Source organism: Dichomitus squalens, assembly GCF_000275845.1.
Source record: "Dichomitus squalens LYAD-421 SS1 unplaced genomic scaffold DICSQscaffold_13, whole genome shotgun sequence".
Classification (NCBI taxonomy): domain Eukaryota; kingdom Fungi; phylum Basidiomycota; class Agaricomycetes; order Polyporales; family Polyporaceae; genus Dichomitus; species Dichomitus squalens.
Genome location: NW_006766895.1, coordinates 333,299 through 357,960, shown reverse-complemented (window position 1 = coordinate 357,960; position 24,662 = coordinate 333,299). Strand labels below are relative to the sequence as shown.

At 56.0% G+C, this 24,662-nt stretch overlaps 7 protein-coding genes across 7 annotated transcripts; all 7 read left to right on the top strand.

Annotated features, from left to right (window-relative positions):
• Positions 1 to 92: 92 nt before the first annotated feature.
• DICSQDRAFT_169986 (uncharacterized protein) lies at positions 93 to 2,648 on the top strand (the record flags this gene model as incomplete). Its single annotated transcript, XM_007365603.1, has 5 exons — positions 93 to 185; positions 318 to 470; positions 976 to 1,490; positions 1,545 to 1,639; positions 1,699 to 2,648. 5 exons carry the CDS (start codon positions 93 to 95, stop codon positions 2,646 to 2,648), a joined length of 1,806 nt encoding a protein of 601 aa, XP_007365665.1.
• A 2,232-nt stretch (positions 2,649 to 4,880) lies between these two features.
• Positions 4,881 to 6,017, top strand: DICSQDRAFT_169985 (uncharacterized protein; the record flags this gene model as incomplete). The annotated part of the gene is made up of 5 exons (XM_007365602.1): positions 4,881 to 4,972; positions 5,027 to 5,089; positions 5,146 to 5,283; positions 5,346 to 5,426; positions 5,489 to 6,017. The coding sequence occupies 5 exons, from the start codon at positions 4,881 to 4,883 to the stop codon at positions 6,015 to 6,017; spliced, it is 903 nt and encodes a 300-aa protein (XP_007365664.1).
• A 1,269-nt stretch (positions 6,018 to 7,286) lies between these two features.
• DICSQDRAFT_105708 (uncharacterized protein) lies at positions 7,287 to 9,253 on the top strand. Its single transcript, XM_007365601.1, has 3 exons — positions 7,287 to 7,724; positions 7,808 to 8,121; positions 8,214 to 9,253. The coding sequence occupies exons 1-2, from the start codon at positions 7,544 to 7,546 to the stop codon at positions 7,999 to 8,001; spliced, it is 375 nt and encodes a 124-aa protein (XP_007365663.1). The 5' UTR covers positions 7,287 to 7,543; the 3' UTR covers positions 8,002 to 8,121; positions 8,214 to 9,253.
• A 678-nt stretch (positions 9,254 to 9,931) lies between these two features.
• Positions 9,932 to 10,508, top strand: DICSQDRAFT_33809 (uncharacterized protein; the record flags this gene model as incomplete). The annotated part of the gene is made up of 2 exons (XM_007365600.1): positions 9,932 to 10,106; positions 10,384 to 10,508. Coding segments are annotated over 2 exons (300 nt in total), but the record flags the coding sequence as incomplete, so codon positions are not given.
• A 2,505-nt stretch (positions 10,509 to 13,013) lies between these two features.
• Positions 13,014 to 13,388, top strand: DICSQDRAFT_34911 (fungal hydrophobin; the record flags this gene model as incomplete). Its single annotated transcript, XM_007365599.2, has 3 exons — positions 13,014 to 13,073; positions 13,127 to 13,288; positions 13,347 to 13,388. Coding segments are annotated over 3 exons (264 nt in total), but the record flags the coding sequence as incomplete, so codon positions are not given.
• Positions 13,389 to 15,082: 1,694 nt separating this feature from the next.
• Positions 15,083 to 18,505, top strand: DICSQDRAFT_155063 (serine carboxypeptidase). Its single transcript, XM_007365598.1, has 14 exons — positions 15,083 to 16,014; positions 16,078 to 16,343; positions 16,415 to 16,563; positions 16,627 to 16,757; positions 16,811 to 16,921; positions 16,982 to 17,081; positions 17,138 to 17,228; positions 17,278 to 17,302; positions 17,373 to 17,481; positions 17,532 to 17,568; positions 17,628 to 17,669; positions 17,734 to 17,956; positions 18,027 to 18,185; positions 18,266 to 18,505. The coding sequence occupies exons 1-14, from the start codon at positions 15,991 to 15,993 to the stop codon at positions 18,335 to 18,337; spliced, it is 1,539 nt and encodes a 512-aa protein (XP_007365660.1). The 5' UTR covers positions 15,083 to 15,990; the 3' UTR covers positions 18,338 to 18,505.
• Positions 18,506 to 20,167: 1,662 nt separating this feature from the next.
• DICSQDRAFT_161469 (acetyl-CoA synthetase-like protein) lies at positions 20,168 to 24,289 on the top strand (the record flags this gene model as incomplete). The annotated part of the gene is made up of 17 exons (XM_007365597.1): positions 20,168 to 20,429; positions 20,493 to 20,819; positions 20,877 to 20,945; positions 21,011 to 21,102; positions 21,163 to 21,294; positions 21,348 to 21,401; positions 21,456 to 21,538; positions 21,610 to 21,644; positions 21,694 to 21,791; positions 21,857 to 22,003; positions 22,064 to 22,233; positions 22,290 to 22,347; positions 22,405 to 22,664; positions 22,726 to 23,273; positions 23,330 to 23,473; positions 23,528 to 23,790; positions 23,850 to 24,289. The coding sequence occupies 17 exons, from the start codon at positions 20,168 to 20,170 to the stop codon at positions 24,267 to 24,269; spliced, it is 3,162 nt and encodes a 1,053-aa protein (XP_007365659.1). The 3' UTR covers positions 24,270 to 24,289.
• Positions 24,290 to 24,662: the final 373 nt, after the last annotated feature.

Genomic DNA, 24,662 nt, shown 5'->3' with positions numbered 1-24,662 from the left:
CCTCTCTGCACATTGCCACATCTTTCCCATAATATATTCCCAACTAGCAGTTCTCGCTGCTCTGACGCTCCTTCTGACTCCGCCAGCTGACCATGGACATCGACTCGCTGTCTCCGGCGCAGACAAATGGAGGTGACGCAGAGGTTGCAATTTCAGTTCTGGCCAGCGTGGACTGGGACGTACAGGTACGTTGAAGTTCCTTAGCCCAGCATGGGCTCAGCATACTTAGATGCGACGATTCGTCCACACCTGGCCAAGTTTGTCGCAAATGCTGAGCCTGGGCATAACTGTGAATGTAAGCTAACGCTATCCCACAGCGTGCGGCAGAGGTTGTATTCGACGGTGTACCCCCTCCTCCATCGCCTCCGGCGCATGAATCTACCAATCATGTTGAACAGTTTGAAATCGATGATTCTGAGCAGGATGGTCTCTTGAACGGCCCTCAAGGCCGCCGGGAATTCCGCCCCGTGGTATGTCCCTCACATCAATAGACGTTTTCCAGTATGGCTGGCCTTCCACGGCCTTTTCGTCCCTTGCACAGGATAGGAGCTTTCATTCAGCAGAGAATGCCATATTCTTTCACGCCAACATTATATCACGGGCAGTCTTAGACGTTCAGGCGCCCAGGTATCGGCTCTCAGTATTCTTGCTGTTGCAGTCACTCTAAGGTCTATGTGAAGATTGTCACGGCAAGAAAACATTAGTTATCTATAGTTCCTCAAACGCGGGCATTGAGCAAACTCTTCCTTCGCACCTAAATGTTTCTATAGAGAAACGGGGATGCCTCTGCTCCCGCCGCTACGGGTGTATTCCGGCTCTTCTTGTGTAGCTGACCATTCGTCTTCTGCGCCGTGATTAAGTCGTGCGGGTGCTCAAGCGCAGTGGTTCTTCATCGCAATCCTGCCGCCATACTGGAATTCTAGCATTTCACCCTGCCTCTCGTCTGTCTGATTATTCACTGATTTGAGTTAGCAGGAGTCAAGCTTCTTCGGAACAATCATCATCCGACCCTTGCGTATCGTCTTCAACATACTTGCGATCCCGCTATATCCTCTCTTTTCTCTTCTTCGATTTATCTTCCGAGCCCTCCGCATTCCGCTTCCCAGCTTTGGATCCTACTCTTTCTCGTACCGCCCCCTCGGTCCTGGGCGAAGCAGGGAATCTCGAGACCCTAAAAGTGTCGCAGAGCAGTGGGTCCGTGCTCTTGAGGAAGAGACTGGTGCGGTCTGCATCAGTCGAAGCGGTAACCGGAAGCAGTCGCAGGGTAACGGGCACGGCGTCGCCTCTGGGGTGGCGGGCCCGTCAACTCTGACTGCGCGGGGCAGTGCCTGGGAGGAAGGCTCGAACGGCAGCGCCGAAAGCGACAAGTTGCTGCCCGACTTTTTCCTCGGGGGATACGAGGAGTTTGCGAGGACCTGTCAGCGCGACCTCAAGATTGGTTGTGTCGTTATCGTCAGCAGCGAACATGACAATGATGCTGAATTTAAGCGGTAAGCCCGCGTCCCTCCGCTTGGTCACTGAGCGTCGTCTCACCCGCATTTCAGGAGCACACTCACGGACCCTAGCTTCCTCCGCATCATCCAAGAAAACGAGATTCTCGTCTGGGGTGGTGATATTCGCGATAGGGAAGCTTGGAGTGGTATGTGCGGTTTCATTTGCATGGTAGTATCAAGCCCTTTACTGACCCTCCGTCTTCAGCCGCACAGAAGTTGCAAGCTACAACTTACCCCTTTATAGCGTTCATCGCGCTCCAGCCACGCCGCGCCCCGGGGTCCTCTTCCGCGCCTGCGCCTACCATGACGATCCTCTCCCGTCACCAAGGACCCTCCATCCCGTCGACGTCCGCGCCGACTGCTGCACAGACCCTTGTGATCCACCTCAACGAGCAGCTGCTCCCCCGTGTGACGCCATTCCTCAACAAGCTCCGCCTGGAAGCCGCCGAGCGCGAGCGCGAACGCGCTCTTCGTGCCGAGCAGGACCGCGCGTTCGAGGAATCCCGCCGCAAGGACGCCGAGCGGATCCTCCAGAAGCGTGCAGCAGACGCCGCTGCGCAAGATGAGAAGCGACGCGCGGCAGAGGCTCAGGCGCGGGCGATTGAAGAAGAGCACAAAGCGGAGGAGGCAAAAAAGCAGTGGGTTGCGCATCGCATGGAGTGGCGTCGTTGGTTGAGGCGCGGGCTCGTCCTGCGCGAGCCGCGCCCTGGAGAGAGCGGGCGCGGCAAGACTATGCGCGTTGGAGTGCGGATGCCGGATGGGCGGCGCTCTGTGCGCTTCTTTGGGGAGAGCGACCCTTTGACATCGCTTTACGCCTATGTCGACTCGCTGCTCATTCCCCCCGAGTTTGTCCAGGACGCCGATCCTGTCGCTCCGCCGCAAGGCGGTAAGGAAGGGGAGGAGGGCATCGTGGGGAACATGCAGCGCACTGGACGGTCGCCTGAGAAGTGGTGGGGCTTCAAGCTCGTGCTTGCCTACCCGCGTCGCGAGGTCCCGTGGGAGGCAGGGAAGAAGATAGGTGACATCGACGTGCTCAAGGGCGGAGGACAGGTTGTAGTCGAGTTTGTCACGGACGAGGATGCCAAATCGAAGGGTAAGAGCCGGTCCAGCTTGGAGCAGGATGACGACGACGAGTATCATACGGAGAGCGATTAGGTCGTTTTGGTTGGTTACTTGGAGTGCTAATGATTCCTGTCCTTAAGGGTATATAGACGTCTCTGCTGCTCGCTCTCGTTACTAGCGTACTAATGGCATTGCTTAATGCTCCTTTTTTGTGGGTTCCAGCTGAGTTTCACACAGCTCGAGACAAGGTGATGTAGTCACGAGGATATCCCGAAAGCGGATCGTAGTTCGGAAATCATAAATACGACAACTGTGGGCGCAGGGGTTCGAACGCGCGCATGAGCTACGTGGCGGAGTGGGAAGTGTCGCCTACCCTAAGTAAAGCTGGCAGTCACTACTCGTTCTAGTCTGCCCCTTGAATATGCCAGAACGGTCTCTCCTTCAGTTTTCAAAATGGACGCAGCTCCCGTCGTGATTTAGACCAGTAACGGTGCCTCTCCAAGTCTCCTTAACCAGCCGTAGTGTCGACACGCGTTACCAGGAGGCGAGTGCGTAATATTGTCACATGAGGAAACACAGCTTGATGCAAGCCAAAGCCAGACGTGTCGATGACCGACTTCTCGCTAATGCACCTGCCGTTGGTGGTCCAAATGCACCGGATACAACTACGCAAGGACAATGTGCCCTGCGTCGAAGATGGTACCGTTGTCCTTCAACCTGGAGATGTTAAATCCCGCGTACGTACGGTAGAGGTATCCTCGAAGGTTATTCCTCGGTGTTCAAAGATCTATTTGCACAATCCCATCCACCCGCATCATGGCATTTAGCGAACAGTGATATCAAGGCGCGGCAGGAGGTGCGTTGGACACACGTCTAATTTTCACTCATCTGACAACGTCCCGTCGGCATTTTATACGCTGGCTCCTGTCCTTTCATATCTTCCTCAATTCGATTAGGGCCGACATCCGGAACGAACTACCTAAAAGCGAAGCTCAACGTTTCTCAAAGGCTTCATGGACGACTTCGACACCTAACTTCAAACTACCTGGCCGCCTGCTAGCCGGACTGATGAAGAAGTAATCAGCGTCGTTGAGCCCGCTCGACTAATCAACAAGCCGTCTCTCCGTGTAGTGCTTTAATATCCTGCGCCATCAACTCGGGTGCAGACACTGTAGATGGCTACACTCGGTATTCGAGAACATCTCGCGTCCACCGACCCTAGGAAGCCAGTACTGTTGCTCACTTCCGCGTACTCAACACTCCGTTCTTCAGGGATTCAGGATATACACAGACGTAAAAGCGATGCTGGCCGCAGACGTCTTGTTATCCTTGTTATCCTCGCACGAATACTCAAATTGTCCCGGGCGTAGATGGACATGCTTGAGGACCACTACCAGAACGAAAACAAGGCGATCTGGAGCCGCCTGCTAGGGCCCCTATGCCTTGATGCCGCTGGGTAAACCTAGCTCGCCCCTTACCCGCCCAGACTCTTGCTGCAGCATCGACGACCGCAACTCAAAGGAGGCATACCGTTCCTCACCTCACCTCTCCTCGGACGTATGATGATCCAGTTGGCAGCTCTCAAGATGTTCCCTTGTCGGGAACGAGATTCTAGCTGATAGTCGGGCATCAGGTGATTTTTAGTGTACCGATTCGACTAATGGTTAAGTACACAGCTAGTCAGCGGCCGTACCACCTGTTGCTGCCTCAGTTTGTGGTTAGGGTGGGAGGAATGTGATGTTGTGCGTGTCTCAGGCTGGCGGGCATGTTGGTGGTTTCGGCGGAAAGTGGCGAACTATGCGCTAGGGCCCGTGCGGTGAGTGGGTTGGTATATGTTCAGAGGCATCCTTCGAACTGACCTCTGTACAGCGTCTAAGCTGTAGCTAAACCGAGTATAATTCCTTGCTGCCACCGGCGAACGAACCGGAGCAGGAGCAGGTCGGAAGAGCTGAAGAGCGACACTGCGAAGATGCAGTACAAGACGACGAGGAAGGTGGTGCGAAGTCGATAAACGGATTGAATGGTGCGGCAGCTCCGTGGTTAGGATCCTTCGGCGACAGTGCCGCCGTCGACAATAGGCGATCCCGACATTCCAATCGACCGCTGCACGTGGTCCAGGAGCAATCCCATTGTTCAGTTTGTTGAACGGTAAGAGATTGCCATAAACATACTCACGTGCAAGACGCGGAGGTGCATCCACGTTGTTGTGTCGGACCAAACACAACGGGGTTCAAAAGCGCGCCAAACGCTATGACCGAGACCTCGTCCACCACCCGAGCGGCGCACCCCCTTTCCCCATTCCCTTATTTTTATTAAACTTTCGTTATGGATGCCTATTTCGACTTTGTAATGGAGGGGTCCTGGGAGGCGTACTGCACTGACTTGTCAACGCAGGGTCCTGTCGCTGGTCCATCCAGGTGAGCTCTCCTGATCAGCTGTCATTGAACGCTCGGAACCTAACCACGCGTCAGCATATTCACCGGAGCTTTGGGGGACTCCGGTTACAGGGACGCCTCAGACTGGCCGGGCTATTCGTGAGTAGTCACGTTCCGTCGAACGCTTCAGCTAAACGAGTATTTTCATGGGGCAGGCCGACCAGCAGTTCGTCGGTGGCTAGCACGCCACCAATACTGACACCGGTCGTGCCCTACGGCCAGAGTGTCCAGGGGTTCGACAACTCCTGGAGCATGCAACAGGCTTTGTACGATGTCGCGATTTCGTATGATGAGTACGTGGTTGGCGACTCCGCTTGGATAGTTGTTGATTCCGGGTTGGTTTTCCTACGCTTAGGCACGACTTCGTCGACTTCGGCTTTGAATGGGGACAGCCTGCCGCCGACGTCAATTGCGTCCCACAGGCCCCGGATACATTGTAAGTCAGCCTACTCGCAATATCTCCAACCTGAATGCGCTAAGAAATGTTGAACCACCCAGTGATGGTTATAACCATCTCGACTACCCTTATCCCGCTGCAGATGAGGTGCCCTGTGTCCAGCCTTCGCCTTCGCCGCCAACAGAAGATGGTCAAGCGGCTCCGTACCCTCCACACGTCGACGCGTTCCGGACGCGGTTCGACGCCCACTCGAACGTCGTCCGGATCGAGGTCCCTGTCACCTGCCACGTCCAGAACTGCGGCGCGGTCGTGAGCCCCGAGGGGCTGCTGGACCACTTGCGAGACGTGCACTGTTCCGACACCAAGTGCACGACGAAGGTGCAGTGCGGCTGGAGTGGGTGTGCCTCGGTGATGACGCGGTCTGCGCTTCACCGGCACGTGCGGGACAACCACCTGCACTTCAAGAAGCTGCACTGTCCCTACTGTCATACGACGGCTAGGGACGACCACTACGAGCACGGGCATGGGCTCCCTGAGAACTGTCCCGAACGGGCCCCTTACGAGGCGGGGGACGAGGGGGTGCGGGCATGGGTCGCCCAGTGCGCTTGGTGCCAGGCGATCGGGGCGTAAGTTGTGAGGTAGTTCGCTGTTTATCTCTTCCGTGCGCATTGTGCTATCGTTTGCATCGCATTGTAGTTGGTCTATCTTTATTCGTATATATGCCGTGTAGTCTATCGCTTTGCTGTACTGCTTTGTCCTATTGTACTGCGTTTATAATCATAACGTCGACGTGGCCGCTTCCTAGCCTCGAACGACGGCACGACGGCGAGCTGTACGCGTTTCGAGAGATGAGCAATCAAGTTCTATTGCGTCACTAACTGATATACTATTCCAAGGAGCATCCGAAGTGTGCTCGGCTGACCGCTTCGCTATCTCAGGCTACGGAGTATACTTGTTCAATAGCCTGGCTTTCATGATTATTTTATCACAATACCAAGAGAGCAGAAACGTACAAGCTGCGTCCAGGAGAGACGACCGTCTTCCATGAACAATCGGCAGGGCGCGCGCGGCAATGAGTACAACTCCTCATGAATGCACGCGACCTTTCCGAAACATGCCGTAGGTCCCTTCGTAGCCGTGTTATGCCGCCTGCCATATCTCTTGGACTGAGCCGGCGTCGCACGGAGTCAAACCTGCGTGTGACTCCCGAGAAATCTTGGGAGGACGGCGTTTTGCAAACCGTCTCCGCCTCGAGACGGGCAAGGCCGGATTGGCTTGCGAAAACGCCTGAGTCATGGACATCTAAAAGTCATACGTCTGCAATCTTCCATTTCATTCGGTCGCTGAGCGCATCCGTTGCTCATCCATGACGTCTCGCGTCGCGGGCCAGCTCTCGCACATCGCGTCTCGACCGGGCCTATCAAAACTACAAATGAGAAAGATCACCAGAGACGAAGCCGTGCACGGCGCCGTCGCACCCCCGCCAGCCATCGTGTCCGATGGAAGCAATATGGAACCCGACAGAAAATACGAAAATCAATCGGCCGCTGTCGGGCGTCATCTCTGAACAGTCAGCGTCCTTGCCCACCCGATCGGCCGTGGCTCGACACGCACTCCGAAAGAGGTTGAATTCGCCTGAGAGCGATGAGCGGCAGCCATGAATCGGCCCAGTGCACGTCCAATGCGCAGACAAAGTTCGATGATGGCCACCATGGGCGTCGACGTCGTGCCAAACAGCGAGCGGCGCCGGCGGCACAGCTCGCGGACGGGCGCGGGCGGTGAGAAGATCACGTCGGACTTGGACTGAACGAGCGTCTGTCCGATACTAGCCGGGAACGAGCGCTTACGAGGGAACGAGCATTTCTAATACGGCCTCCAAAGGAGGCCATGGGGCCCTCTGCTCACTTGTCCCCCCCGCACCTCCTTCCGTCCGCCACTGTACTCACGACCTTTCACGTCGGTCACCGCACCCAGGTGTCCCCCTTACGAGCGTATTTGCGGTCTGCATTCTGCCTGTGCTTGGTCTTTTAACCGCGTCCCCTCGAACGTTCTCGCACTTGGGTCTGTGCATTCCTGTTCTGTCTTCCTGTTGAACCAGCATATCATTCCGCCGCGCGCATAGCACAAGACTAGGCTTTGAACACTACACGCGCACAATGGGCAACTCACTCGAGGACTGGAAGCGCACACCCACCACCACCGCGGTCCTCTTCGGCATCGACCTTCCGTACCGGCCGCCCAAGAACGCCGTCGGGGCGTTCCTCTGGCGGCAACGTCTGTGGATCGAGACGACCTGTGGCCTCTCCCTCCTCGAGCCCTGGGAAAAGATCCTGACCCGTGCGTACCTGATTCAGCCTTTTGCCTTTCCCGCAGACGCTCACCGTCCTTTCCGCTCGCGTACTCCGCACTTCGCGCGGCAGTCGCGATCCTGTACCTGACGCTCACCGTGGTGTTCACCGGGCTGTACACGTTCCTGCCGCAGGAGCTACCGCTGCTCTACCGGCGCACGCTGTACTACTTCCTCGGGAACGAGGAGAGCGAGGCCGCGGCGCTGTCCGTGCGGCGGCTCGTCGGAGGCTGGGTGGCCCGCAACGCGTCGGTCGGGGAGCTGTGAGCGCCGTGTCGTCGTCGCTCCGCCATTGGAGGATGAGTCGATGGGTCGTGTACGAATAGACGCCGGACAGGAGGCTGGTTATCTGTTGTCGGTCACTGCTAGCGCTATGGGTTTTTCACTGTGAGTCGTCTTTTCTCCTCAGCTCTTCCACTCAGTGTGCGTGCAACATGAGACTGACCTGTGGTTTGTGCCCGCCGCGCTGGCGTGATCAGGTATATCACCATCTATAATATTGGCTCTGTTCCAACGTCCGAAACGCGTTGCGTCTCCTGCGATATGTCCCTTGTAGGGCCATTGTGTGTTCAATATTTGACATCTTCGTTGTGTTCGCCAGGCAGGTGGCAGCGACCAGGGGAGGCCTAGGACGCAGGTAGCCACAATCAAGGTAGGCGGATGACAGAACCGTGTGGTGAAGGGCTCGAGGTGATGAGATCGCGTCGTTTCGGCGCCCTTGTGAGCTATTATATGCGTCGCTTCTGTTTCGCACACCTTGGGGGCAGTCCCGGCGGTGGTGAGGCTGTGGAACGTAGACAAGGGCAGTACTTGTCGGTGGCTCTGGAGCTTCAGGTTATATCTCGGTCTTGGGCCGACGGACGGGTGCGTTTATACGCTGTCGGCGCCAGCCACCTGGGCTCATCTTCTGGCGTCATTGGCTTGGCAACTCCGCTTCGCTCGTCCTTTCGCTTCTGGCTTCAATCCGTCTTCGTGCCCCAAATCTTGTGGTGCCCCTTGCGCTACGGGAAGTGGTAGGGACCTATTTGTTCGTCGTACATGGGATCCGGAAGCACGCCCTGTGCACACGGCACGTCAAACGGTCAGCACGGTGGTGAATTCATTACCGGTACTGGCTCGACGATCCCGACTGTATGCTGCCAATGTTGGAACCTGAGACGAGGGTCTATGTACCCTCCGTGACAGTCCCGCAGCTGAAGACGTCGGACCGCCTAGGAGGGACTGATCAACATCTCACGGTTTTGAACGGACATGCACCGATGACCGCTCCGACGCAGCACCCCCGTCTGCCATTACTCTGTATCTGAGCACGTTCGTCTCGACACAGCGACACAGATGAGCTGGAGAGAGCGAGAGGATGCGCCTCAAGCTTTGCATCCTAGGATTCCATGTCCACGGAGCTGACAAGTTTGTAATTGGTCGACCAGCTCAAACCATTTGTCTGATGAGGTACAGCGTGCAGTTGGGGAAGTATCAGTATGATATGTATACATATACGTCTGTACATCGCGCTCTTGCCACATTATCGATGGCGTTTCCTCGCCCGCGGATCTGTCCTTCGTTCTATGTATCTGTTCTCCGTGCCTGATCAAGTGGAGACAAGTCTTGGGCAAGATACGCCTCGTCAGAACACATCCATTCTTGGCGACCCGATCCATTGCAGGTTGGTAGACTACGTTGTATGTGTAGCGGGGAACGGGAGGACATAGGAAGCAAACCCATGTGCATTTGCGTTGTGCAACTCGAAGCCACGTTTTATAGCATGCGCAGCGCTGGTACGCAGGGGCAGTGGTCTGATCCGGCAGCTGTCGCGTCAGCGGCGGAGGGTACGGGCGCCGACCGCTTGGCGGAAACGTCGCACCCCCAACGAATCAATTTATATTCCGTTCCCAGCATCCACCTCCCGCCTCTTCTCTCTACCACGACCACGTCCTAGATACAGTCCGCCGTCGTCGTCGCTCCTTGCTTGCCCGCTACCGCCGTTGCTCCAAGTCGTCTGTCCCCGTCTGACATCTTACCGCCCTTCTCTGTTGCCTTTCGTGCACCCGGGACACGTCCGTATCCGCCAGCCAGCAATATCATCTCCACACACCCTTTGGAGTAGACGCAACACTCACGGTTACAGCAATCCACTCGCCTGACGACAAACATGCCCGCCAACGCAACCATCACCGACCCCGAGTACTACAGAGCCGCGATGTCCTACCAGGAGTGGAAGCGTGAGCCGACGACGGCCCAGGTCCTCTTCGGGCTCCAGCTGCCCTACCGCCCGCCGCGCTCCCTCGTCGGCCGGTTCTTCTGGAGGCAGCGCCTGTGGGTCGAGGTGACGTTCGCGCTGTCCATGCTCGAGCCGTGGGAGAGGTTCCTCGTCAGTGAGTACATGCTCCTCTTCCCTCGCCTTTCACCTCCGTGCGTCCATGCTCGTGTCCATCCCTTTTTTGTACCTTTGCTCCCTCATTCTATTTCTCGCGCGCATTTGTCGCTGCGGATGCGTAGCTCCTGCCACGCCCATCATCCGACGCTGAGAGATCGAATACTGACCGGAACTTTGTCTGCCTGCCTGCACGCACACACGCGCTCGTCCCGTCCCGCATCTCCCCCTCCCCCAACCTCAACTTACCTCACACCGGCCCACGACCCGACCCGCAGTGGTGGTCTTCTACCTCACCCTTGGCCTCCTCCTGACGGGCATGACGCTCTACCTCCCGCACCACCTCGCGCAGATGCAGACCCGCGCGGCGTACTACCTCTTCGGGCGCGACGGCGTGAGCACGTACGCGAGCCTGGGCACGAGCGGCGCGGACCTCTTCCGGAGCGCGGTCAACTCGTCCCTCGCGTCGATCGCCAGCGCGGGGAGCTACACGGCGAGCTTGGCGGGCTGGGGGAGCCAGGCGGCGGAGTTGTGAGTGTTGGGGGGGTGTTATGGATGGATTGTGCACGGCTTCTATGAGCTTGAGGGAGAGGGAGAGGGTATAGATCGTAATATGGTGCGTTTGCTGGCTCCGCACTGTATAGTTGCGCGCGGTGCTCATGAGGACACACGGTGTTGTACAGATAGATCCGGCTGGGGAATGCGCTTGTAATGATACCCCCACAGCCTGCGTGTGCTGCATACCGTATAGGTCTCATTGCCGCTCCGTGCTCATTCATGTCCGTCGCATGCGTCAACGCCGTTGGCGTCGTGCGTCTAACTGGCAAACGCACGCGCAAACGCTGCAAGGTCGAAGGCGTGCAGTTTCGTACGTCCGAGACCGCAGCCATAGTTGTCAACCTGAAGCTGTGGGAACGTTGTGCGGTCCGGATTTTGACCGCAGTTAGCCCGGGCGGGGCCGTGGTATGCTCCATTGCTCCCTTGCAGTTCGATCTTCCAGCGTGCGCATCCATTCCTGCTCCCTGTCCAATGCATCATGGATGGTTGCTGCCGCTAAGTTTGGCTCAGGCGTATCTATGTGTTGTCATCCGGGCGGTTTCATTCTCTCACGTAATGGCTAATCAATTGCACGCAACGTGAGTGCGTGCCGGCCCCCGAGCTTCCATACCTGGTGTTACAGCGGGATTCCCACGTCGGGGTGGTCGCCGCCTCTGACAGAAGTCCGTCGTTGTCGTCCAAAGACGTTCGTGTAACGTGTCCGACCTTCACAGGGGGTCGGACAACGACTGACGAACTGACGACGACGGACCCGGTAAGTTACATAGAACACGAAAGGGTGCGTCGCTCCCCCGGCCCTCCGTGCTTGGGATACGATTCACAAGAGTCGATTGATGTACAGACGGTGTTGTCTGTCGACGAACTGGGGGCATTCTGGCCCGACGCCTGCCTAATCCGCCCTTGCTCGTCGTGCGCTCACCGCTGATGTGCTGCAAGAACACCGCTTGGCCGACCGTCTTTGGACGGGTCCGCGACTGTCGATGTGCGAGAGACGACCACGCTAACGGTCGGTGGTATCTGCAATAGTCAATCCGCGGCTGATTGAATTATACCCACTCACTCGGTGCAGCTTGTCGGAGCGAGGTGTCGTCGATACGTCCTCATCGATCCCCTGGTGCCGCCGCCGACTTGTGCAGGCTCTCGATAGACTCACCTCTGCCTCCCTACATCTTTGGGGCTCATCGCGGATAGCCGGCATGCTACGACACCCGTAGCAATCGCCCGCACGCTTCGAGTGACAGGTTACAGGAGGGTTCAAGCGCGGAGAGGGCCGGCGTCCCGCTGAATGTCCGTGGCGTGTCCAACTTCGACATCGACTCGTTCCGATTTGAACCTGCATGGATCCCCGCTTTCTCGTCGGATGCCCTAAAATGCTCGTTGCTATGTACACGCCGCTGAGCAATCCAGCATGGCCCAGTTGTACCTAATGTGATCCATGTTCGTGCACTGGGCAGGGTACGTTGGGCGCAGCAGCCTGTTCTGACTGGCCAAGGCGATGGTGGTCGCTCGAAATTGCCAATCGCCTCAGGATCTCGGCGGCGCTCCGGTGCTATCGAAGCACAATAGACTTTCATATGCGGTCGGGAATGCTGCGGGCGCTGTGTCTCATCCGCAGGAATGGGCGCACTCGGGCTCCAGACCGCATACGGCGCGCGCTGCGTCTAGCGAGTGAATGACGAGGCGAGGCGGATCAGTTGAGAACGTCTTCGGCCCTGCGTATCAGGTGTATCGCGCCGACGCCGACGAGGGATTTACGTGTTTACAGGCGGGGATGTGACAGGGACGCAATTCGTCCAGGCCGTTCGTTAGTCAACCGTATGTGTTTCCAGGGATGCTCGCTACTCACAAGCTTTGTCTTCAACATTGCGTTGGTGTTCATGCTTCTGCTATGCTCAGCTCTCCTCGCCGGACGACCTCGTCCATAAAACCCAATAGTGCACAGTATATACGTCATAGCTCGATTTCCTGGAACACAAGATCACCTTGCGGGGCGAGGCTTGCCGACGCAGCGTCCGGAGCCTTCGTCTACGATGATATATGGGCGCCCCGTCTCGAAGTCTCTCTGCCGAGGCTATATGTCGGCAAATGTCTAGACGTAGGCTAAATGTCTATTCATCACCGCTTCACATCTCACGACCGGACGATACAGCACCGGCGATGCGAGACTGTATAAAGCCTCTCATGCCGCCGTAGAGAACGTCAGCTTCAGTTCGACGACTTCCACTTCCTACATTTCCTCTTAACTCAAACTCACTTGTCCAAGTCTCTCGCGACCTCGCTCAGCTCTACAATACCTTTTGACGCCATGTTCTCCCGTCTCGCCGTCGTCTCCACCCTCGCGTTTGCTCTCCTTGCGGCCGCCGGTAATTGCAACACCGGTCCCATCCAGTGCTGCAACTCCCTCGAGAGCGTGAGTGTTGTATGCGCAGCGCGGATGTTGGCGCTTTCTAACGGTGCTCACAGACGGACACTGCGGCGGCGTCGACCCTGCTTGACCTGCTCGGTGTTGCTGTACAGGGCGTCACTGGCCAGCTCGGTCTTGGCTGCTCGCCGATCTCCGTTGTGGGGGCGGGCAGCGGCAGCGCGTGCACTTCTCAGCCCGTGTGCTGCCAGAACAACAATGTCGTGAGTAGTGCCCATACGGCATTACGATCTGTACGTTTACTGACGCGATGCTCTTTAGGGGGGTTTGGTCTCCATCGGCTGCCTTCCGGTGGAGCTATAAGGGTGGTCGGGGCGTGATACGGCAAGAGTTTGATGGAATCGGTAATCGTGTCTTTAAGATAGATTCTTCCATAATTTGAGGTATCATCAACCTGGACTGCACCTCAGCACCCGTTCGTCCTTCGTTGGCAGTACGTACGAAGGTCTAGTAGTGCATGAAGAGTAAGTGAGGACTGCCTTCAGAGAAGAAACCGTCGGGAAAGTGACTCGCCCTCGAGTTTGGTATGGCTTCTTTATCCGGAGAACGAAGAACTGATCGCCAACATGAGAGGTAGTCTGTCGGCTTATCGTTTCTACTGCGGTGCACTGGAAGAGGGGTATGTGAAACGCGTCTAAATTTCCCCATTTGGATGGACAGGTACCGGCGATTTGCGGCCTGGGCAAAACGCCTCGACGACTCCCATCCCTCGAGTATTTCCGGATCGCGCCCATGGACGCCTGCGTCTTGTTGGCTGCCTCATGTATTCTTGTGCTCCGGCCCCTGCTGGTATCTGCATTGCTATGGCGACGCACGCCCTAATAAAGCGACCTATCGCCCCGGTGAGTGAAAACTTCTGTCCGGCTTGATGTATACCGCGCGTCATCTCCAGGTCCAATGTGGACCGACGTGAATAGCGCGCCAACGCCAGGCCCCGAACTTCGCAGGCGCGCAGTTGGTCTTGTTATATAAGACTTCCGTGTCTACGACGGTCTCCATCTCCTGCCTCTGGCAGCTCCATCCTCGTTCCCTCTGGCGTCGTCTTGAGCTTGCAGTCGTCCCCTCCACTCGTTCTCTAAGCTTTCTGGGATCGTACACGCTCTTTCATCACTCGGTCTTTACTATCTGCACTCAAGGCAAACATGAGGTTCTCTTCCGCTATCTTGTCTATTGCTCTCCTCGCTACCTCCGCATTCGGAGCCCCTACGAACCAGAAACGTTGCCGCGCCAAGGCGTCATCTTCTGTGCTGGTGTCGACTAGTACCGCGATCCTTGCGGCGTCCTCTACCGACGTCCACACTACCTTTTCGGCGTCTATCAGCACGGAGGCGGCGTCTACCTCCGAGGTGCATACCACGGCCGCGGCATCCACTTCGCAGGTGGTTTCGACGGCCACGGCCTCGACTTCGAAGGTAGCCAGTACCGAGGCGGCATCCACTTTGAAGATAGCAACCACTGCTGCGGCATCGACCTCCAAGGCAGCCACTACTGCCGCTGCATCAACCAAGGCCTCGACGTGAGTACCTGCTTCGATCTTGATCTGTCCTGATCTGACTTCGCATATAGGCACACTTCTGCTCCTGCAGCGACTTCGACGTCCTCAAGCTCAAGCTCTGGCATCAAGCGTGGCCTCTCCTACAACGATGTCTCCTTGACGAAGGGTTTCAGCAGCAGGTCAGACTTCATATCACATAACTCCGTGTCGAATTATGCTCAAGATCATTATAGCAAAGTCTCCTGGGCATACAACTGGTTCTCTCAGCCTGGTGGCACCCTTGCATCAGGCGTCAACTACTTCCCCATGCTCTGGGGTGCTGATTCTGGCCACACTTCCACCTGGATGGCTGACGCCAAGGCTGCCATCGCCAAGGGCAGCACACACCTTCTCTTGTAAGCCCACTTGCTCATACTGTACGGGCTCCCATAACTGATGCACTCCCGCTGTCGCGGTGCCACAGCCTCAACGAGCCCGATCTCTCTTCGCAGTCTAACGTGGACCCCACGACCGCCGCGCAGCTCTGGATGACCTACATGCAGCCCTTCAAAGGCCAAGCGACGCTGGTCGGGCCCGCGATCACAAACGGCGGCGCGCCGCTCGGCACGGCCTGGCTCGACCAGTTCATGGACGCGTGCAACAAGCTCGGCTGCCAGGTCGACGCCGTCGCGGGCCACATCTACGGCTCCGCGTCGGACCCGGACTACTACAAGACGTACATCACGAGCCTCGGCACGCGCTACGGCAAGCCCGTACTGATGACCGAGATCGGCGTGAGCGACACGTCGACGTCCGCCGCGGACCAGGCGGCGCTCATCGACGAGCTCGTGCCGTTCTTGGACGGGCTGGACAGCGTGTCGCACTACGCGTGGTTTATGGCCGCCGCGAACCTCCTCGTCGACGCCGACGGCAGCTTGAACGCCGTCGGGGCGGCGTACGAGAACGCTGCGTAGGCCGCGCCGCGCGTCTTGCTCCCCCGCTCCGCCCACCGTTTACTTTGGTTCCCTTCCTCTGTCCTTCTCGCTCTCCTCTCGCTTTCGGGATTCGGATGGTCACCCAGCGGGCGCGCCGGTATCGTCCGCGGTCTGGTGGCCTTTGCGACTGTTATCGTTCTCTGTCATGTCGACCCACGGGCGAGGTCCCGGTTCTGTTGTTTCTCAGCTCATGTAGATACGTGAGAGCGCGGCTTGACCGCTAGCATCAGTAGTAACATGCACTTTATGGGACGGTGTTGAGGTGGCTGCAGACCTACCTACTTTCTGCGCAATGTCGACGCAACGTTGTCGTGGCCACTGGAGGGTTCACCGACATCCGTTATTGCCGAGGCGCTCGGACTGGAGCCTGTCGGCCCGCGGCGGCGGGGGGATGGTTTTCTTTTGACGGTCCCGCGCGTGGTGATTGGACTCTCGCATGACTCCTCGGCACATTCACACAGTCAGTATAGCACTGTACGTCTCCCTGTTCCTAGACACTCATCTCCAACGTGTCTGAGGGAAGATCATGAAGTCGCCTGTCCTCGGACTGCTTGCACTCCTCCCGCTGGTTTTGCCAGTTGCGCACGGCACTCGGGCCGGAGCGCAAGGAGTCGGTGACCAGCTGCGGTTCGAACAACAGGCTTTCAGCAGATACGACGATGGGCTGTTTATTCCCTTCGGAGAGCTCAGTACGCTCTCGTTCACCGAGTTTACGGAGCTTGGGCACCCGGCTTTCCCTCGCCATAGCGTGCGTGTCAAGAAGTCGGACTTTTGCGATGGCACTGTGCAGTGAGTCCACTCGCGTCGTCATGCATATACAAGCCAGAAGTTTTCTCACTTTAGATGTCTGCGTGCTGTAGAGCGTACACCGGCTACATAGACGTCCAGGCCAGGCACCTGTTCTTCTACTTTTTTGAGAGCCGCCGCGACCCCGACACGGATGATGTCGTGTTTTGGACCAACGGCGGTCCCGGAGGCTCTTCGAGCCTGGGTCTCTTCATGGAGCTAGGTAAACAATTCTTGCATCTCCGGCACTCGTTCTACAGCAGCCCACTTACATGTCACCATTTAGGGCCCTGCAGGGTGACGAGCCCGAACAGCACCGAGTTCCATCCGCAATCTTGGAACGAGTACTCGAACATCTTCTTCATTGATCAGCCCGTCGACGTTGGGTTCTCCTATGCCGAGTACGGCGAAGCTGTGGTGTGTGTTCTCGGGATACCGAAAGGCTGCTCTTTTGTATCATTTGCTCCTAGTCGACCACTGTGGAGGCCGCGGACGACGTCGCAGCCTTCGTGGCCATCTTCTTCGAGCACTTTACCAAATTCAAAGGCAGGGCGCTCCATCTCGCCGGTGAATCCTACGGGGTAAGTGTAGTCGTTCGCAAATATCGGGGTCAGGGAATCAAGTCTGACGGCACGACATAGGGTCGCTACCTTCCGGTGTTCGCGTCTGCTATCTACGACCAGAACGCCAAACTGGTGGAGGCGGGATTGACTCCTGTCAACCTCACTTCTGTAATGATTGGTACGACTATTGCCAATCCAAGGTGCTCATCTGTGGGAGGCTCACGGCATTCTTAGGGAACGGATGCACGGATTTCAAGAGCATCATGCCTAGCTGGTACAACGCGCAGTGCGAGGACCCTACTTTCCCACCCACCCTGTCCATCAGGTAGGGATCAAGTTGTGAGCCGACGGGGGCTATATCTGACCTCCCGCAGCGAGTGCGTCCGCATGAAACAGCTGGTTCGTGCTCCTATCTACCGCGGATGATGCGTATCAGAAGATACCTTGACGTAATTAACGGCTGCTATAGCTTCCTCGTTGCGAGAAACGGTACAAGGAATCTTGCGAGGACGTCTTCGATTCGATCGACTGTAACGCAGCGACGGAATTCTGCGACCGGTCGCTGAACGGCTTATTGTGTAAGCATCCCACGTTCCCTGCGCCGCTTTCGCTGATCTGCCGTTCTTAGACAACAAAGTCAACCCCTACGATCGTTCTTATCCATGGTATGTTTGCGTTGCTCTCACGCTACCCTCGATTGTCCGGTCAAACGAGAAATGTGCAGCAACGGTCTCGACATGGACACGGAGTGCTATCCTATCATGAAGTACGTGGTTCGTGTATGGTACTCCCATTGTACCGAAAATTGAGAAACCCATCATACCTGATAGCAACATCATAAAATATCTCAGCGACAAAACGCTGCAAGAGCGCTTGGGTGTTGATCCTGCCCGACGCGGTCCATTCAAGCGCCACTCAACGAAGGTCTCGTCGGCGTTCTTCGCGACTTCGGACTTCTGGAGCTTCCCAGCGCACTACTACCTCGCGGCGCTCCTCGAACGGAACATCCGAGTCCTTATTTACGTCGGGAAAACAGATTTTATTTGTCACTGGGTGCGCTGGGTTCACATTCCAAATGTGCTTCATCAGCGCTGTCGTGCTAGCTGACAAGTATGGGATGTAGATGGGTAACGAGAAGATGACGCTCGAGCTCGAGTGGACCGAAAACGAGGCCTTCCGGCGCGATCCTCTGAGGGCGTGGACGGTGAATGGAAGCATCGCTGGCGTGACCAGGACCGGAGGTGGACTGACGTTCGCTACGATCGATGGTGCTGGGCATTTCGTGAGCACTCTGTTCAACTGACTATGCGATCGGCCCTTCTGCGAGAATGTATTGCTGACGAGGGCATTGCGCTCACTCAGGCACCATATGATAAGCCAATCGAATCACTCGAGTTAGTGAACAGGTGGCTTGCGGGGAAGGAGTTGCAGTAATATGAGCCAACAACGGTGATGGTCGGGGCCGTGTGGTCCATAGGACGAGCTCCTCCGCTGACGACCGATATGCATACAAATTGCACGTCATTCAGCTTGAGATGATTAGGCGTGCATGTTCCTGATCGTAGCACTACTCAGACGTCAAGCTAATCAAGTTTTCAACCTAGTTTGACTGCTGAATGGCATCTGGAACCCGTCTGCTTCTTGGATACGACACGCGCTGGTTGTCAGCCTCCAGACGCATCTAACAATGCTGGCCTCCTGGTCCGTGCTTTCGCTCCGTTAAGACCACCACTCTGTTTACGCGCACCCTCGATTTGAACTGCTGGACAGTCGACAAGCAGTACTTCAGCAACTCTCGCGTCTATCCTGCCAGTGGTCGTCTCCTGCCTTTCACTCAAGTATGACTGATCCCAGACTCGGCTTGGTCACCGGCTCAACGCATTTCAGCCATGACCGTTCCGCTCCGATCGTTTATTGATCGGACGGAGACCATGTTGATACGGCTAGGATGCTGAGGCAAATCGCAGCTGCCTTGTAGGACGAAGAGGATCCGCTCGAACTCCCGAATGTAGCTGACCCCGGGTTCAGCGTGGGTGGGTCGTATACCCCATTTATGTTGTCCCGGGAGTTCACCATACCGGACTTGTCATCGCGAGCGCGCGGGAATTGAAAAGGCAACCGCCGACAAACAGCTAATTGTGCGCCTGCTCTCGACGAACTTTACCTCTATTGACTAAAGTCTGGACGTGTACTCAGACTTCAACGACGACGGCCCCATAGCATGTACGGTGAACGTGCATGGTTCGAGCCGACTAAGAGATGGCTACGTGATAATGAACCCGTTGGACGCGACGGGAGCGGAGGTCTGGAGGAGCCGCGATAGATGCAGTGTCTGCTGAACGATTGACATACTTGAACGATACTACTGATGGCGCTCATAGTGTCCACAGGAGCTCGATACAACATGCCGAATGTGTCTACACCGCATCACGGAGATGCTTTTTGCTATGATGATTATGAAGGCTTCACCATGTACCCATGTGGCGGTCAGCGGAGAGAAGTCACTGGCATGACAACCAAACGGGACCCTCTGTGCAGTCTTGAGCGCTACAAAAACTGCACTAGACTTCAATTGGCATACAGTAGTAGTCCCACTCAGCTCCCCTCTTGCAGCAGCTTCAAGCAATGAAATGACATAAAGACGTTAGCCTCAAGCTTCACTACGGTACACGCCGCTAGGAGTCGCAGCCACTAGGGCTCGGCGCTAGCGCCGCATCGGAGACCGGAAGAAGGTCAATGATTACATAACCTTGCCGGCACCATCTCGTCCAGAAGTTGTTGGAACTTGGCACAGTTAAGGGCGCAGCAAGGCTCACGCTCAAACTGCGCTCGGGCGTCGTATGAATCCCGATTTTTACTCATGGCTTTAACTTTGATGAAATCTAGTTCGAACGGACGCAAAGAGACCGTATGCATGCTGAAGATCTCTTGAAGCTATCGGTGTGGTAAGCGCGTATGTTGTTCTACTTGTCGCGCTCAGACTGTTCCAACTCTGACCACTAACATGTTAGGGAGGGACGCAAAGGGCACATAATTCAATGTTTAATCGTTCCTCTCGGGCTTCTGAGCTGCGCATGTCAGTGTGAGTCACGCGGGACTCGCGCTCTATCAAGCTCCCCAGCTTTGCCCTCTCACGACGCGGGCCGACACGATCGTATATCAGCTATTCCCGGACTCTCCGCGCTGAGACTCTTTAAAGAGCAAATAGCTCGTCTATATCTATTGTGACCCCCGAATGCTACTCCCACACCGACACGCCTTGACATGCCTTTCCCTCCTGATTCCTATGTATCCCCCAAATCGTTCATCGAATCTGGCAAAGCAACGATCCCAGAGCTCTATGAATGGAACGCCCGCGAGAATCCCTCCTACCATATCTTCCGCTTGGATAGTGGTCAGGGCATAGAGGGTATCAGCTATGCGGAGATGAACAAGGGCATCCTCCGTGCTGCACGGCTCGTTTCTTCCCTTGTGGGACCGAACGCGTCTCCAGGCCACCACGTGGTCGCAATTGTGGCTAGCGCAGGTTCGTCGTTTACTATCAGGTAACCAGCATATCCTAGCGCACACTGATCCACTTCTTTGTAAGACACCATCACGTATGCCACTGTCATTTTGGGTATTCTACGCGCGGGACATGTAGCATTTCCCATCTCCCCGCGCAACTCGGCGGCTGCCGTGGCCCACCTCTCGAGCAAGACGAAATGCACTCAAGTTCTGGCGTCTCGAGACCCACACATGAGCGACCTTGTGAAGGACGCACTGGCCGGCTTGGGCGGCGTGAAACAACACGCGATGCCGCAATATGAGGACTTGTTCCCTTCCGGAGTAGCGGAGAGCGATGATGACGCTCGTGACTTTCTGGTGATGCCCAAGTACGACCTCGACAGCCCTGCTATGATTCTGCATTCCTCTGGTATCTAGCTCACTCTCACGATGCTTCATGTGGTCGAAACTGAAGACCAGTCCCCAGGTTCAACCAGCCATCCGAAGCCTATCACCTGGTCGCACCGAGGGCTAATTTGTTGGGGCATGTCCACTTGTATGTCCCTACTTGCACGGAGCACTCGAATTGGTTCTGACTGGTGGGGACCTGATCATAACCAGGGAAAGGCACAATGGACTCGACTTGTGCGATTGTTAGCGCCCATGGTGTCCCAATGTACCATGCTATGGGGAGTGTAATTATCTTCATGGCGGTGCGTTCCAGAGCCTTGCCAATCGGTTTTCCCAGCGTGTAGCTAATCAGTGTCTTCAAGGTTACCTGCGGTTGGGTTTTTTGCGTATTCCCCCCTGCATCTCCGCCGACGGTTCCGAACTCTGATAACGTCTTTGAGGGGGCAGTCAGCTGTGGCGCAGAGTTGATGTACACTGTCCCAGCGTTTCTTGAGGTGCGTGGTTGTGAACTTCGCCTACGCATTTGCTTATGCGGGTTGCACTGCAGCAATGGGCACGCGAACCCGACAAAGTGCTGGCTATGAAGCAGATGTGGGGCTTGGTTAGTTCATTTCATGACACCACGAACCCTGTGTCTTAGCCGTCTGGTCCGTAGTTATTTGGAGGCGCGCCTTTGAACAAATCTGTTAGAGACTCACTGGCTTCTCAAGGCGTAGCATTGCTCACAGGTTATGGGAGGTACGTCGTATCATCATCATCCTCCTTTCGTGCAATGTTCATGATACATAACTCAACATTTTTGCCAATAGCACGGAGACCGGATCTATATCAGCTGGAATATCAGGTAAACAACCTGCGTTGATTGTGATACATCTGACTCACATGCAAGACAGTAAATCCTGAAATGGATTGGGAATACTTCGGCTTCAATTATTTGGTAGATACCGTCATGCGCCCTGCGGGGGACGGGACATACGAACTGGTCATATTGGTACTACAGCAATATCAGCAGGAAGCCTTTACTTAGAGAGACGGACTTAATAGGCAACGTCAAAGTGCCCACCTAGGGCATTCAATGACCGGATCAACGGGATCGACGCATATGCCACAAGCGATCTTCTTGAACCTCACCCGACGAAGCCAGGACTGTGGAAGATCTATGGAAGGGTCGACGATCAGATCATCCTCTCCAACGGCGAGAAGGTATCTAGTGCTACATTCGTCGAGTGTGATTGGCTTCGGGAGTTGACGCGAGGTGGCTAGACGAACCCGCTGCCCCTCGAGCACATCATCAGAGACGGCCCTCACGTCCGCGGTTGCCTCATCTTTGGACGAGGAAGGCTACAAAACGGGGTCCTCATTGAGCCCATGCCGGAATACCTGCTAGACCCTCAAGACGAGCAGAAGCTGGCGGACTTTAGGAACAAGATATGGTACGATGAGAACAGTTTCAAGTTTCGCAAGTCGCGCATGCTGAGTACCCTCGAAGGCCCACGATAGAGCGCGCGAACGCGATTGCTCCTCAGCACTCTCGGGTATTCAAGGAGGTTCGTACGAGTCCCTCCGTTTCAAATGATGACGTGCAGTACTTGATGGCGTTCTAGATGATCATAGTCACCCTTCCCTCCAAGCCATTCACATATAATGCAAAGGGCTTCCCTCGTCGCGTACCGGTCCTCCAAGACTACCAAAACGAGATCGAAGCGTTGTATGCTGGTGTAGAACAAAGCTCGCAAGGCGATGTTCCTGCACCCTCATCTTGGAACAGTGACGGCGTCAAGACATTCGTGCATACCGTCGTGCAGCATGTACTTGGTCAGCCTCTTGCCGAGGATGCAGACCTCTTCCGCAATGGATGCGACAGGTGAGTCCCTTCCGCGTGCGGCAGCTTGGAATTCACAGATCAAGCGTTGACATGCCTGTAGTCTGCAAGCTACTTACATTCGTAACATCGCCTTGCGCGCATTACGTGAACATTCTCCAGCCGCGGCGAAGAGACTACCAATGAATGTTATGTTCCAAGCGCCTACTATCGTTGCTCTCACGGATGCGCTCCTCCGCACCCTATCGGACTCTCCGGAGGCAGGATCGATGGCGTCGACCCCAGAGGACCTGATCCGCCGGGCAGAGCGTTATGGCGCAGACCTGCCTGCTCGGCCTTCAGGACTCCGCCCTCGCGCGAGCACGAAGGATGTCGTTCTCGTTACGGGTACCACTGGAGGCTTCGGATGCGATATCTTGGAGCATCTTCTACGTGACAGCGAGATCGGAACGGTTTACGCGTTCAACCGGAAGGCGACAAACGCGCTGGAAAGGCAGCGAGAGCGTTTTCTTCAAAGAGGGCACGACGTGACACTACTGGAGTCGCCGAAGTTCAGGATGGTCGAGGCCGATCTGCAACTCGCTGACTTTGGGGTAGAGCCTGGACTGCTAGGAGAGATACGGGCCTCGGTCACGCACATCATGCACAATGGTGAGCAGTCAGCTGTGGAGGCACTTACTCGTGCAATGCTGATTGGAACTCCATAGCATGGCAGGTAAACTTCAACCTAAAAGTCACGTCGTTCGAAGGAGACTTGCAGGGTCTCCGTAACCTACTTGAATTCGCCTTGTCGTCACCCTACACTGTTCCTCCGAAGTTCATGTTCGTCAGCTCTATCGGCGTGCTCGCAAGTAAGTATTGACATTCCGAGTGTATGCGGACACTCATCATGCCGATTGAGCTAGATTACCAAGTGCAACCTCCCGAGTCGGTCCCCGAGGAGCGGGTTGAGCCATCTTCTGCGATCGGATCGGGTTACACGGAATCGAAGTGGGTAGCGGAAGAGACCTTGCACAAGTTGGCTCACCACGTCGGCATCCCTACCACGACAGTGCGACTAGGGCAAGTGTGCGGCGATCAGTTGGGGCACTGGAACGAGAAGGAATGGTTCCCCGCCCTGGTTAAATCCTCGCTGTTCACGCGCTGCTTGCCTGGAGACATGAATGAGGTCAGCATCCACATCCTGGTTCTTGCTCAAGTGAGATAACCTCGCATGAGAATACACAGATTGCATTCATCTTGAGTCACCCTGCAGCCCGGGCCTTCGTGGAGATGCGCAAGTCCTCGTCGGCCATCCTGCACCTCGTGCATCCTCGCCCTATCGAGTGGAAGGCGATCGTGATCCCGATGGCAAAGGAACTCGGCGTACCCCTCGTACCTTACTCCGAGTGGCTCTCAGAGCTTGAGAAGGGGGCTGGAGAAGGGTCGGCAAACGAAGTAGATGCGATGCGCACGAATCCGGCGTTACGCTTGCTTGATTTCTTCCGCGCCCAACGTGATAGCAACCGCTCGGATACTCGTCTGTCCACTGCGAAAGCAGAGCTGGCATCAGAAGAACTGGCGCATATGTGCCAGCTGGGGAGCGAGGATGCGATGAGATGGATAACTGCTTGGCGGGCGTCGGGTTTCCTGCCGGCGGCGGCGTGAATCGCTGATCATGAGAGTAGAGTTTCTGGGAGCAATATTATGTTCATTCGACAGAAGTGCTACCTTTAGTCTCCAGCTGCTAGGGAGAGCTCGTTGTGGTATCTGGATGTACTGGAGGGCGGGGACAGTGATCTTGCGCGCGCTAGCACTTAGAGCCTGCGTCGAACCGCGACGGGCGCTAAGAAGTCCACTCTCCACGTTCAACGATAACCATTATACTGAATGTTTCACTCGCTGCCCTACGACGTCTCTCTACATATACTCTCCTATCTGTCTCTGAATGATCTACACAATGTTGAACTGGTATCTCCAGCCGCACACTCGCTATTTCTGGCTCATGAAGAGAGCATATATCATCAAGCAGCCATCTACCACGGCTTTGTGACGTCGAGG